General features: G+C 37.9%; 1 protein-coding gene across 1 annotated transcript in view; it reads left to right on the forward strand.

The window, feature by feature from the left end:
• Nucleotides 1-14,979, forward strand: part of UNC13C (unc-13 homolog C) — a 148,314-nt gene that overhangs the window by 100,683 nt on the left and 32,652 nt on the right. Inside the window, exons 19-20 of the mRNA XM_068143868.1 lie at nt 4,681-4,766; nt 14,209-14,335. Of these exons, the coding sequence (XP_067999969.1) occupies nt 4,681-4,766; nt 14,209-14,335 (213 nt within the window). The remainder of the gene's footprint in view (nt 1-4,680; nt 4,767-14,208; nt 14,336-14,979) is intronic.

The following is a 14,979-nucleotide window of genomic DNA, read 5'->3' on the forward strand; positions in this document are numbered from 1 at the left end:
AATTGAGACTTTTGTAGATAAATTGACATGTTTTAAAATGCTTCTTTCAAGGAATTTCTCTTGGGATTTTATTTAAAATACTGAAGTGTCTGTTTTATTTGAATAAGAAATTAAGAGGTCATTTGGATTTCGGGGGTGGGTATCTATAGAAATCTCAAAGGGGTTTTGGGGTTGGTTTTTGTTTGTTGGTTTTGGGTTTTTTTAATTCCAGGAATGTTTTTAATTGCCTCTTTTGAGGCTTTGATAAAAGAGGTCTCATAAGGCATGAAATTTGTTACTAAAATAATGTTCATGCAATGGAGGAATGTTAATCAAAAAAACAGTACTACAAAAACTTCAGCTACCATTTTAATCACAGTATCACAGTATCACTTAGGTTGGAAAGGACCTCGGGGATCATCGAGTCCAACCTATCAACACAGACCCCATGACTAGACCATGGCACCAAGTGCCTCGTCCAATCTCCCCTTGAACGCCTCCAGGGTCGATGACTCAACCACCTCCCTGGGCAACCCGTTCCAATGCCGAATGACTCGCTCGGTGAAGAACTTAAGGACGTTAAGGAGACCAAATGCAGCTACCTTCATGAACAGGCCTGCCAAGGCATTGAGCTGTATTTTGCTTAATAATATAATTAGGCTGCATTAGAAAGACCAAGCCCACAAGTTGAAGGAGGTGATTCCTTCCTTCTAGTCAGAACCCCTGACAGTGCATAGGGATCTTTTTTTTCAAGTTTTGATTTCCCAGTAGAACACAGCCATTGTCAACAGCTTCTGTAAGCAGAAGCTGAGGAAGCAGTTTGTACAGCTATGGGCAGTGCTGATTGCATTCTTCAACTTCCTAGTGGGATGTTATAAGGAAAAGGCACAGCCAAGCCACTTCCAAAAGTACACATTAAAGGCATGAGCATAATTTTCAGGTAGGGAAACTCATATTAGTTCTACAGGAGCAAATTCATATTCCACAGTGAAAGGTATCAAACACTGAAATACATTGCCTGGAAAAGTTGTGTCATTTTAATGTTTGGAGGTAGTCAGAATTCCGCTGTATAGTCCCTGAGCAACCTGATGTCACTGAGATTCTTTCTTTTTCAACTTAGATGACCTTCAGATGTCCATTGCAGCTTAACTTGCTCAAAAATATTATAAAAATAGCTGCATTAGCTCAAAACAAAATCCAATCTTCTGTCTTTGTGATCACTACTAGAGATAAGGTGTATCACAGTCATCATTGCTAATGATCCAGCAGATGGTTGAAATAGTAGCCATCATGTTATAGTCCTTCCTGTTGAGAACAAAATTTTACTCCAGCACAGCTCTCTGATACTTGGTGGCACAGGTCTGAGCTTTATTTCCTTTGCATTGATGTTCATAGCAAATCTTTTGAATGCATGATGCAGTTCGTCAAGATGTAGTTTGTCAAGATGTAGTTTGCCAATCCTGTACACTTTGTGCAGTATTTATTGACAGAATAGCTGACTGAAAATACACATAAACATTACTTATATCAGGGGAGAAAACCTAAATCCAGGTTTTTGATGTTAGCAAATGCAGAAACTAGTTGAAAACTTTAAAATCATTAAAAATTATTAAAAATTAATTATGCAATTCTGCAATTAATGCAGAAATGCAGAAATGCCATGTCAGTTACCATTTGATCATTTCTGTCCAATCTTCTGTAAATTAGTAGCAGTTGAAATTTGTAAAATGAAATTGTCTATACCATACAGCTGTAATGTCTGCCTGTACTTCCATTTTCAACCATTGTGGTTAGTACATATATAAAAGATAACACTTATTTCTGCAATGTGTTTATGAGTAGTACATTATTTTAAGAAGCAGCCTGTGGCTAATTAGTTTTGTGATACAAATGTGATATTGTCTCAAATTGCAGTACATCAGTGAACAGGTTAAAGAATGCAGAGCAAGGTAATAGGAAAAAAAAAGTGCAAGCTTCTTTTCTTATGTCAACACAATTCATACAAATGACAGATAAAACAAAGCCATGAATCAGATGTGAAATGGTTATTTCTAATGTCCAAAGGCATTTGTCACAGTTTTTGTTGTGCGTGCCTGTCTGAGCTGGGTAAAGGAGCAGTAGCTAACATACAACATTGAGAAGGCAGTGTGGAAAACCAGAAGTTTACTTTGTTTATGGGATTCCACTCGCTCATTTATAAATCCAAGAAGTGAAAAAGCAGTGGTGGTGTTGTGTGGAAAAGGGGCTGGGGTAGTCCTGAAGACAGAGTTCTGTACTTAGAACAAGACAGGCAAGAAGTTTTGCTTCCTTAAATGGGATTATACTGTCTGGAAGGCATCTGATTAAACTGTAGTGAACACTCATGAATTAAGGTCTGGCTGTACCCTGGTAAACTACATGATGTCTTTCCACATATTCAGTCTTAGTTCATTAGCATGTTGAATTAGTGGCACTGACTGAAAATGCTGATCAGGCTAGCTGTCCACATGGCATTGATAACTTGCTCTGGACAAACTAAAACTCTGTTATCTGAGTCTCTAATAAATGCACCTACAGGTATCATAGCTGCCACAAAGCAAATTCATTCCATGTGAAAAATAAACTATAACAAAGTGGGCTTTCTGTTCTGTAATGATTGTTGTCACAGTAATCTCCTGCTAAGAGGACACTGTATGGGGTAACATGAAATAGGATTTATGGGCATTGACACTCAGACCTGCAGGGCTATGTACAGAGCTGTATCTGTGTAATTATGAAATTGCAAATATCCATACACTGGCCATTGGATGGAAGAATTTCACTGGTATGTCTAGTTGATGGCCATAGCACTAAGATTATATTTCTCAAGAACACAGAAGTCAACACGTTTGGGTGTGACCCTCGGGTACCAGGTGGTATTAATCAAGAATACTGTGTTCAACTACGGTAATTTAAGAAACAGTAATAAGATAGTTGCAGTTCGTGTGTGCATGTATTCCAACAAGTTAAAATGTATACACATATATATACTGTTACTCAAAAAAAAGTATGTTTTTATCAGACCCAGACCTGCATTATGGTCAGCTTTGCATATGGACAAAAGTGTCAATGTTAAATCAAGTTTTAAATATTTCCTCAGAGCAAGTTGTCACAGTTCAAATCTCTTGCTAAGAGAGCACTCAGTCTGACCTGGAGGCAAGGAAATTAAGACAGATGAAACACATTTGAGCTTTTGAACAACAATTAATTTTGTGTTAAGAGAATTAACACAAAGTCTGTAACTGAGCAGCCATTAGCAGAAAGAGGGCATATCAGGGATCTGAACTGGGAATTGCTTCATGTGAAAGTCACAGAGCTAATTGGTTAAGTGCTTTTTTTTTTTTCAGATATGATCAGGGTCAAATAAGTCAAATAAGTCCCTGGATTGAATACATCACATCATATTGCTACCATCTTGAAGCTGCACATCACTCAGTCTTTCTTGGGCAACAAGAACTTCAAAAAATTTGTTTGTTGGCTAATATTTTCTGAATTTGTTTAGTGAATTTTATTATTCTGATTAGGTCAAAATGCTCTGGACCAAACTCTCTGATATTGTAAAGTTATGTGAGGAATTCCAGACAAGAGCCACACAGCTTTGTATGTTTCACCCATGAGTATGGCCTTTGATGATTTGAGGCATTCACAGTGAACTGCCAGATATTCATATGGCTCTCACTGCACCACTGCAGGATAAACAACTGTTTTCCCATGCCTGGGTTCTGTGCAGTACTTTCTGCTGAACCTGCATGACCTGATTTGGTCTACTCCTGTGCCCTGAGAGCTGCAGTATGGACATAAGGGTTTTTTGGTTTTATCTGTTTGGGGTTTGTTGTTGGGTTTCTTTGGTTTGGGGATTTGAAAAAATAAACAAACCAAAACCAACCAAAAAACAGGCAAGTAGCTCTCTTTTTAAACAGAATGTGAAACAGTGCCTGTCACTAAAGTGGCAGCCTTTGCTAGTAACTAAACAAGGATGGTAACTGAAAGATTAAAGCGTTTCTTTTGCATAGTATAAGAAGCAGCTGAGGTCGGTGAAAAAAAATGTGAAAAATACTTACCTGATAACAGCAAAAATTAGCTAAGAAGGACTGGTGTTCAGTGACATGAAGCATGAGGCCAAAACTAAAATTTTGAATCAAAAGTATGCATTTTTCTACCTTTTATATTCTTTCCCATTTCACTGGGCTCTGAGCAACTTGGTCTTTTTGAAGGTGTCCCTGCTTACTGCAGAGGGGTTGGACTAGATGGCTTTTAAGGGTCCTTTCTAACCCAAACCGTTCCATGATCCATACTTTAAGGTGAAAGTCTTCAAGCAGTGAGTCGGGTTCAATTAGTATAGACCTCTATATCTTCCCAGAGAGTTTCACTGTTTTCCACTGTTTTGCCTTATGATTTATCTAAAGTTGGGAATTTATATGTGAGATAGACAGATGTTTCTTGATTTAAAGTGTGATGTTAGGGAATTTATATAATGTTCATCCAATTACTTTGGCCCTTGACATTAGACTAAAGGGAAGTTTTTATCTGAAGATTGGATGGTTGATATAATTGTACAAAACCCCAAAACAGGCTAACTGCATATTAGGGAATTAATTTTGTGGGAATATTTGCCATTCTGCTGTGCAGCTGTAGGCACAACTTCTATCAGCAGCTGAATTGATGTAATATGATTGATTGCAGGTTCCCTCAAGAGCTGAACATGGGGAAAATCAGTGCTGAAATCATGTGGACTTTGTTTGCCCAGGACATGAAATATGCTCTGGAAGGTAATTAGAACAAACTATTATTTACACTAGAGAGTTCACCAAGACTGATTTCCACTGCAGATGACACCTGCCATCAGATTTCTGTGGGTGGTAAGAGCTCTCTAGCGTATTTGTTTAAGATGTTTTATAAGTTAATGAAAAAGAAGTTTGGTAAAGGATGAAAATCATTGCACTGCAGTTATATGAAGTTACCTGTGGAAGCAAGTGACAAGAGCTGTAACTTGAAATGCTGCTGCTTATAACCTGACAAAATCATCAATATCTTGCAGGAGAGCATTGTAGGCATTCCATATTTTCTTTACAGCAGAACGTTTCCAACTTGCCTACAAGAAACATTTACTGACTGAAATCATGGAGAAAACACACACAAATAATTAAAGCCTTTTGTGCTCAAAAGGCAGATTGTAGTCACTCTAGTTCCAGCAGAATCAAATCCTTTTGTTCTTTAAGATACTGCTGTGGTTAACTATAGACAAAATATACCTTTTTATTCACTGCAGCAGATAACCTCAACTGATGGTTACCCACTCACTAACATATGTTTACAGAAAACCAAGTGAAAATACCTGCACTAAATGTTTTTTAAATTACTGAAGACAAGAAGTTAGGGAAATAGTCTGAATTAAACATATACATATTCCTGGATATCCACAACAATATAATTCAACAGGCATAAAGGATTTCTTTTTTAAATAAAAAAATAATGTTTTAAGATTAATTTCTATTCTTTGCTGTAGAATCTCTAATTCAGTAATACCAGTATGGTGGCATTTAGGTGATACTGTAGATTTTCCTGATGATAAAGAAAATGAGAGCAAAATTATGGGACTAGAATAGCTGTCAACGGAAGAATTATTTTGTTCACCTACTGTTGTGTTGCTTCATTAATTATATTATGTGAATGTGGAATTTGCACAGTAAGAAATGCACAGCAGAAGAAAAAGATAGGAAGACAGGAAGGAAGGAATTTCGGGAACTATTATTGTAATATGCAAAGTGCCAAAAGAAGACATGGAAAATTAAATTGAAGATGTGGGTAGGAGCATAGATGTTTAAACCAGCATTTGAAAGTAAAGTTTTATAGTCATCTCAAAGTGGCAGATTAATAAGAGTTTCTAGTAGCTCTTATATTGTCACACCTTTGTAACTTGGAATGTGTATTTACACCCTGCACACAGATGTCCTTGAGCATCCCAGTGCTTGTAGTGTGTTAGCCACTAAACTACAAACTTTCTGTGCTGCAACAAGATAGTTACTCTATTCGGTAAGTAGAGCACACTGATCACTCAAAGGAAAGCTTCAGAACAAGCAGTGGTTAGTTTCGTGGTTGTTAAGAATAGAGCAGGAAGCTCATGAGAAAGATGTAATTTTATAATATATGAATAGAGTGGATGGTTGGGCTGGATCAGGACTTTTAAACAAATTTTTATGTTAATATCCTAATTCTGTAGAGAGATAGAAGCTTCATTAGGAGGCACTTGACTTTCTATGCCTGTTCCAAGTGAGTCCTGCATATGGTCTCGTCTCTGTGTTGCTGTGGATACTGTCTCTTTGAAAAGAGTAAATGCCATTTATGTCATTAGAATTTCCAAGGCACTCCTGGAATCAGCAGTGATATTGTTCCTGTGTATAAGTAGTAATTAAAGGAAATGGAAATTAATTATAAATTAATTTAAATATATGCAATTTCACCTTCTATGGTTCCATTCCTAAAGAGGCACCTCAATAAATTTAAGCACAAATACTCATCAGCACGCTGTTACTCTCTCTAGCTTTACTGTCTTTTAAATCATTAATTCTTTCCATGGACATTCTACAGTCTGAATTTGATTCTCTAGTTGTTAATGGCAGTAAAACAAGGAGCAGACCCTTAAATATGTTCGCACTCAATCTTCATGGTTTTAATGGAGGTCATTAGAATGCATTGAATTCTGCCAGTGTCACCATCCAAGTTATTAACACAGGCTGCCATCTGCTCATATGTAGTGTCCAGGGCTGTGATTGCAATCTTTGCCTGATTCAATTTAGTATTGATCTGAAACAGTGTTTTTGTAGTGTAAGTTGATGCCTTTCTACATCCAGTCAAGAAGGAATGAAATAATCCAGCATTGTATGCAAAGGGATTGCTGACGTCACAAACAGGATCGAATTAGCTCATCCAAGATCCTGTTCCTGGCTTTTCCATATATATACCCATTCCTGTCAGTTATATAATAACTCCATTCTTTGATACAAGAGTAATTCTGGAACATCCAGTTTATATTACTTTGTCCCTTTTTACTGAGCGCAGTTCACAATGGCTGTCAGGCTATGTCCTCTCACTGTACAGCTGAATGCCTCCTGTACCTGCTCAGGGGATATATGGAGCTGCAGCTGCTGCAAGGGACAACCACTGCTCTTCAGCCCTGCTGCCTACTTCCTTGGCAATAGGAGCCAATGGCCCCTGTGAGCCAGGCACCAGCAGCTCTAACACTTGTCTCCCCTAATTCTTGCCCAGGACAGTCTATCTAGGAGGCTGCTTCTATGACATGGAGAAGCTAGAGTGAGCAGCAACTTCCATAGCAGTGGCCTTCTCTAGAGAAGAGTGTGTGTAGTGGTGGGATGTCACTATGAATACTAAGGCAGCATATTTGCATGTGACAAGGTAGATGGCTGCTGTCAGAAAAAAACAGGTTGCTTTTTAAGTGAAGGATGAAAGGCCACCCAAAGCAGTCTCTACAACAGCCAAGATGAGGGCTACAGCGTGCCAAGCTGACATGCCTTGCAACCAAAACCACCAAGATCTGGTATTCAGTTCATAATTTAATTCTAGATTTTCTTCCATTTTAAATTAAGAACAACTTCTAGCCTTTGCATACTGTTAAAAGTCATGCAAATTTAACAAATTGAGTCCACACCAGTTCTAATTTTTTTTCTGATCTGACCTTGGGATTATTTTTATGTATAGCTTTTTCATGCAGAATGTATCACATTTCTCTTTGAGAACTGACTTTATTAGATCTAGCCCTTTTTCTTTTTTTGCATCTTTGTAGGTTATTCTAAGTGTTATATATATAACTGTTGTTGTCTGGCATTTAGTTTACTCAAGTCTATCTGAGCTTATAGGTTGTGAATATATTTGTACAGTCTTGTCCTCAAATTAACCTGTATTTATGGCACAAACAAATGAGAAGAGAGCATTTCACCAGCAGTGCAAGTGATTTGTTACTGACTTCATATGGTAAGAAATCTTTTCCTTTCCAAGTATGAAGTTGAGAAGGTTAAAAGATGATGAGAGAGTAATGAGCTGAAATTTGACATGCAATTACAGAAGAATTTTTAATTCTATGTCCTCGGAAATGTCTTATTCAGTTCTTTCATACTTTCAACTTTGTAATAGGTTAGATCAAACATCCAAAGCTATCCAGTGTGTTAGAAAGAGAATATTCTAATTGCTGTTATTATGATAATCCTGGTAGTGGCCAGAAGTCAACACCAGGATGAGACCAGAAATGAATTAGTTGCAGGTGTAAAAGTAGCAATAAACAGTCTCAATCCTGTAGAGCTAAGATTCTGAAGTGTCAGGCCCAGAAAAAATAGTAGAAGAACAAGAAAGCCATTAACCATTTTATGCTTTTAAGGTAGGTTTGCTTATTAATTTTGCTGTTGTTCTCAGTGCATAAGCAAATATCATCTTCCTGTTTCTATGAGAGATTCTTCTTTCATGACAGGAACTGATAAAGTGATTTGAAAGGGTAATGCTGCCCAGAGAAAGGTCATGCCATTTAGTGGCAGATTTCAAGTCTATTGTCATTCCAACTTTACAATTTATGAAGTTCCCCTTAAGACAGAATATAGCCTTGGCTTAGAGGAAGACTGCAGGGCAGATTCGGGGGGGGTGGGACTGTGGTTATGGAAGGGAGAACAGGGCAGCATTCACCACAGTGTAAGGTTTCATCAGTATGAAAACATGAGACCTTTTTGGTTTAGTTCATCTCATTATGTATTCACACATTTCAGCAATTGTGTGCAATCCTCACTTTTCCAGTGCTTGCATGATCCTTCCTCATACAGCAAACAACTGTTTTTTCAGCCTCTGTTTTATTAAACTGTAGACTCAGTCTTATCCTTTCAGGGCTTTTCCATGTATAGAGGTTCCTTAGTGTCTTTTTTCTCTAATAGATGCAGAGACAAATTTCCTCTTACAGGCAAGTGCATTAGTTCTAAACTAAACATTTGATACTGGCTCTACTCCCAGGGGAATAGGATAAATCCATTAGAACTGCTTGTTTCCACATTAGCTTTTAGTAAGCCTTACGTGAAATTTGCTGGGTAACAGTCAGAGAACACCACTGTGGTTTAAGAGGTGTTCAGCCTTTGCTTCTGCTTTACAGGCAGAGCCAGATACAGCACAGGTAATTATTACAGTGCAGTCTCACATTTGTCTTGTCTGATTCATCCTGGTTTGTACTTCATTCTACTAATTGCCCACAAAATGTCACCATGCTTATTTGGGTAATGTTTTGTGCTCACTTTGCACTCTTGGGACAAGCCAAAGAGCAGAGAATCAAGTCTAGATGTTTCCTTCATGGAAAGATGTATTTCTAAAAAATGAAACCAGAACTAAATGAAAATAGCCTCATAAAAATACACTGAAGATGCAGAGCTGAATATTTAGCAGGTAAGACCCAATGCCATTAAGGCTGCCTTTATTATCTCTATTCTCTTTTTCCTCCCAGGTTCAAGCATTATAACATAGCATTTAATTATGTGATAACATTTCCCAAGAAACAGTGGTTTCCAGGAACCAAGTATATTCTGTTTTCATTTTGCCATTTTTATACATATTAGAAGTTTATGAGGTCTGAACAATGTAAATTGGATTCCTATACTAGCATTACTTTTCCTCTTTTATTACTTTCTGATTACGTGATTACTTTGAATAAATGTTGAAACTTCAATACAAAGTATATAATACTTCCATCATACTCTTCAGAATGAAGACTTTAATCATCATCTTAGCTCTCAGACAGAATAGGCCATTTCTATTTCTCCATTTATAGGTTTCTTTTCTTTAGGCTTTCCAAGGTTCAAAGCAAGAATTCCACTGACAGTGAAGAAGCACAACTCAGATTATTGTTCTTGTGATACAGAGTGAGACAGTTTGCCTTTCTCAGTTCCTTGTCAGTGACAAAATATGATGCTGTGGTTAAGAAACCATTGAACAAGATTTATACTGCCTTTCATGGTTTATGTGTGTTCCCTTGGTAAATTCACTTGGTCTCCCTACACCTCTGTTTCCCATTCGTAAAATATAATAGCATACTTTATTCACCTGTGAGATGTTCAAGGTGTAACTTGTTATGTTTGTGAAATGTTTCCACGTAAATGCAGAGAAAAGATTGACTATGTAGAAATCACTTCTGAAAGACACATTGTCATTTTTTTAAAAGGAGAATTACAACTGTAAATCCATTATCAGAGAGGCAGTGAGAGAGGTTTTTTGTTTATTACATTTATCTCAACACAAAGAGCCCTTTCAGAAAGACCAGTAATATTTCATATTATCAAAATCAATGTAAATTATACACAGCTATCAATTAATCCTGTCCTGCATTGTCTTCAGCATCATGTGGGTCTACATAAGAAGTCATCGCTATGACTTCATTGACAAAATACTGTGACACTACAGACATCAGACAATATATAATATTTGTGTGACAGATCTTTTTTGTTTGCTACCTTGAGAAAAATCTCTTCAGCTTTATTTAGCAGTTGCTGGAAAAATGCACAAGAACCCAAAGATGGTTGCAAAGTATTGTTTGGTCACAGGCTTTTGAGGAAAGTACCTTGGCTTACAGTCCTTCTTACAATGTCCATTTATACATTTTTCTCCAAAAGAATGATTGCCTGCAATTAGATTATTTGCTAGATGCAGCGTCACCAGGTCTGTGATTTCATCACAAACCAAACACACTTACATTCCACATAATAGACCTCAAGCAAGCAAACAAAACCAAACACCTTTATTCTTTCTTGGTTACACAAGCAGCACCTGAACAGAAGATTGATTGTGTTTGTTTGTTTGTTTTTTGTTTTCCTCAGAGCTGTGGCTTACTGGAATTCTTTAAAATCTTACTGTAAGTGTCATTTGTACAAGTGAGATGTAAGGAGTCTTTATACAGTTTTCATTGTAGTTGCAGTTACACAGCCTACTACTTCAAACATGTGGAAAGCTTATGTGCATTAGAGCACTGCCCTGGGGGAGATATTAGAGAAACCCCACAGTGTAATCAATGCTGTAAAAAAATGTTACTCTTACTGGAACTGCAACAGATGAAAGCAGCTAAAGTGCCCCTCCCCCCACCCCCATTACAGCTTACAGATTCTACAGTTTACAGAAATCTTAGTATTATTTTCACTGATTCATGATACAGGAACATATAATAATGTGCCATTATCACTAATAGGAACTGCAAATGTCCTTGTTTTGAAAGTCGGTAGATTAATAGGTGTTTATAAAAATATGCTGCTCTACAGGGAACTTTTCATAAAAAGATTAATAATATTTGGTTTACTATGCTGGGATTCTATCTGGAATCAATTCTGAGAAAGGTTTTGTATTTTTATTACAATTGTTACTGAGCATGGCCTACAATGGGCAGGTTTAGATCAAGACTGACTCAGCATTAATTTTGCAAGGCAAGAATGGACCTTTTTAGGAACAGTTGTCTTGTGCAGCTACTATACGTGTTTTCCAAAAGTCTAAAATGGATATATTTTTATAGCAAGACTCGGTGCCAGCTTTCCTTCCAGGAAAAAAGACACAGATCTCCAAAGTACACTCAAATATCCTGTGTTGTCTCACGTTCACATTAACTTGTGCAAGTGTTTCAGAAATTAAGAACGTGATCTGTGGGTTCTAATCTAAGTTCAGAATGCTTACAGTGATGTTTCCATGCTTTCTGACTGAAACCAGTGACCACTCTGACATCAGCCAGTTAAAATTGTCACAGCCTGGCTCATATGGGCACCTGCTTGTTCTTTGATTTATATAAACTGAGAGGGTAAAAATTGCTTTAGTTCATGTGAAATATTTTCTGATGTTCTCACAGGATAATATGGTAAAATATTCATTGCTCATTTATATGTAGATGCGAATAATATCCTTGGAGATTCTTTTAAATATTGGCCCTTTTAAATATATGGGCAGTGTCTGGCTGGAAAGCAGCCCTGAGGAGAGAGACTTGGGGGTGCTGGTGGACGAGAAGCTCAACAGGAGCTCTCAATGTGCACTTGCAGCCTGGAAAGTCAATCAGATCCTGGGCTGCATCAAGAGAAGTGCGGATAGCAGGTCAAGGGAGGTGATTCCCCCCCTCTACTCAGCTCTGGTGAGACCCCACCTGGAGTACTGTGTCCAGTTCTGGAGTCCCTATTACAAGAGGCATATGGATGTGCTGGAGCATGTCCAGAGAAGGGCCACGAGGATGATCAGAGGGCTGGAGCACCTCTCCTATGAGGACAGACTGAAGGAGTTGGGGCTGTTCAGTCTGGAGAAGAGAAGGCTCCGAGCTGACCTGATTGTAGCCTTCCAGTATCTGAAGGGGGCCTACAAGAAGGCTGGGGAGGGACTTCTCAGGATATCAGGTAGTGATAGGACTAGGGGGAATGGAATGAAGCTGGAGATGGGGAGATTCAGGCTGGATGTGAGGAGGAGGTTCTTCACCATGAGAGTGGTGAAACCCTGGAATGTGTTATCCAGGGAGGTGGTCGAGGCCCCGTCCCTGGAGGTGTTTAAGAGCAGGCTGGATGAGGCTCTGTCCAGCCTGATCTAGTGTGGGGTGTCCCTGCCCATGGCAGGGGAGTTGGAACTAGATGATCCTTGTGGTCCCTTCCAAACCTGACTGATACTACTATGATACTATTCTTTTCAAGGCATAAAAGCGTCAAGGGAAAAACCTCAGTTATTCATGATTGACTTTTATGCTCCTTTCTAATGTGTTATAATTTAGATCTAGATTTTTAAAAAGGAATTATCAATTAATGGTAATGTGTCAGTTGTATCCTCCTGAACAAGTCTGCACACCATTGGCAGCAGTTCATATTTAATACTGAAATAAGCATTTGCTTGGTTTGTGTACAGCAAGCATTCTAAGTTTCTTTGTATAATTGAATAACACATTCATGCAATGCTTGAATGAAGAAGTGTTACACATTGCAGAAATTCCACTCTTTTGGGAAGCAATACAAGACATATTTTTCTTGATAATGATTGCACTAGATGTGCAGTGAATGTGGTAGGACTAAGATAATTGTTCTCGGTCAAAGATGGGTCTCGCTCGTAAAAACTACTTTTTATTGAGCAAGTGTTGGTTCGTCTAGCTGTCTACAATAGTAGATTGTGGGAAATCATGTTTGTGGTTCTGTTCAAGGCTAGTAGCCAATGATATTATGCTAGGGAGGATTTGTAGTACTCTCAGGTAGCAATTGAGCATGAAAAAATCAGTATTTACACAGAAACTGATTTACTGATTTTTCTGTAATGCAATGAAAAGGCACTGAAGGTGAAAATCTTAACACAGTGCTAAAAAGGCAATAAGGCCCCACAGGAGCACTTCAGAAGCAGATTTCCACAAAACTTAGTAATTCACTTCATAGTAATGTGTTTTTGAAACACTCATGCGTGTTAGAATGAAGCTGTGTAGCATGTCAAGTGACTGGATGGGAAAGTCTGCAGAGTAGAGTGGATAAGAGTGGATGAGCTAACATAAGGATCATAATCTTGGAAGAAAAATGGACATTTGCTCAAAATCAGTTAAATCACATACTAAAAATGCAGAAAATGTTTACAAGTAGCTCCATGACTTCTGCAATCCATGATCATCTGCATATCCAGTGTGTAAAAGCAGGAGGACTCTGGGAGGGTGGAGAAGCCCGTTTGAAAATTTTCAAAACCACTTTAAGACACTTTTCTACCTGTGCCATGGAAAAATTGGATGGCTGCATCGCTGTGGAGCTGTCTCCTCCTCCCTTTTCTGAACTATATGTGATAATTTACAAATGCATATATGATGGATTCATACAGGACTGGTATTCATAGTTGTTACTTCATTTAGCTATTATGAGTAACTTGCCACCTGACACAGCTTCTTAACCCTTTTGTAATAACCAAAGAAGAATCTAAAGAACAGGAAGTCAGGAAATTTGTGGGATTTTTCCCCACTGCAGTGAAAAAAAGTTGAAAAGCCTAATTTACGTTCTAGTCTTTGCTTTGCTTTCTTTTTCTAAGGGTACTCAGAACCTGAAGGCTAAAACTGTGGGCATGACTCCTAAAAATATCAAACCAACCATGCTTTAAAATGCAAGTACTGCGTTATTATGTCACTAGTGCACTGAGGCACAAGAATGGTATTTACTGTTGGAATGCTGTTAAATGCTCTTATTTCAACATCTTCTATTGCAGAACATGAAAAACAGCGGTTATGCAAAAGCACAGATTATATGAATTTGCACTTCAAAGTCAAATGGTTTTATAATGAATATGTGCGAGAGCTCTCTGCTTTCAAGGATGCAGTGCCTGAATACTCTCTGTAAGTAGTGTACAGGGAAGTCTCCTGTGAGCTCAACCTTGGTGCAAGGGTTATTTTGGTTAAATATTTATGATCAAGTTTGTGCAAGATCTCAAGGTGTGTAGCACCAACAGCTCTTTACTTTTTGCACTTCCTGCCCTTCAGTTCTTCAGTCTATCAAATGAAGTAGTTCAGGTACTCACAATGTAATTAGCCATTTCATAGGGCAGGTTATTTGACAGCTACAACTGCAGGTCTTCATAGATGACAAAATAATTTGGCAAGAAAGTGCCTGAGGAAGGTATGAAATCTGGGAACAGCAGCAGTATTAGTTATAGGCCCCGGAATTTGCTTTATACCCAAAGTTAAATAAAGATATAATGGTAGTGGGGTATGCTACTGAAATTATTCTTACTGCATTGGGTTAATATTGAAGCTGCTCTTTTCATTTTTGCCTTTCCTCCTGAGATTAATACATTTAGCCATTTCTTTTTATATGAGCTATCTTTAATCTCATTCCTTAATCTTCTGAAAGTCTGCTGATTTGCTGAGATGGTTTTTTTACCTCTTATTGGATGAATATATTTTTTTTAATAAACTACAGAAAGCACAGCTGATGTTTTATTAAAGCCATGCTTTATCCAAGTTATTTCATATACAAGTAA

The sequence above is a fragment of the Melanerpes formicivorus genome, unplaced genomic scaffold, assembly GCF_026170545.1.
Source record: "Melanerpes formicivorus ecotype bairdi unplaced genomic scaffold, bMelFor1.0.p_v2 SCAF_10, whole genome shotgun sequence".
NCBI lineage: Eukaryota > Metazoa > Chordata > Aves > Piciformes > Picidae > Melanerpes > Melanerpes formicivorus.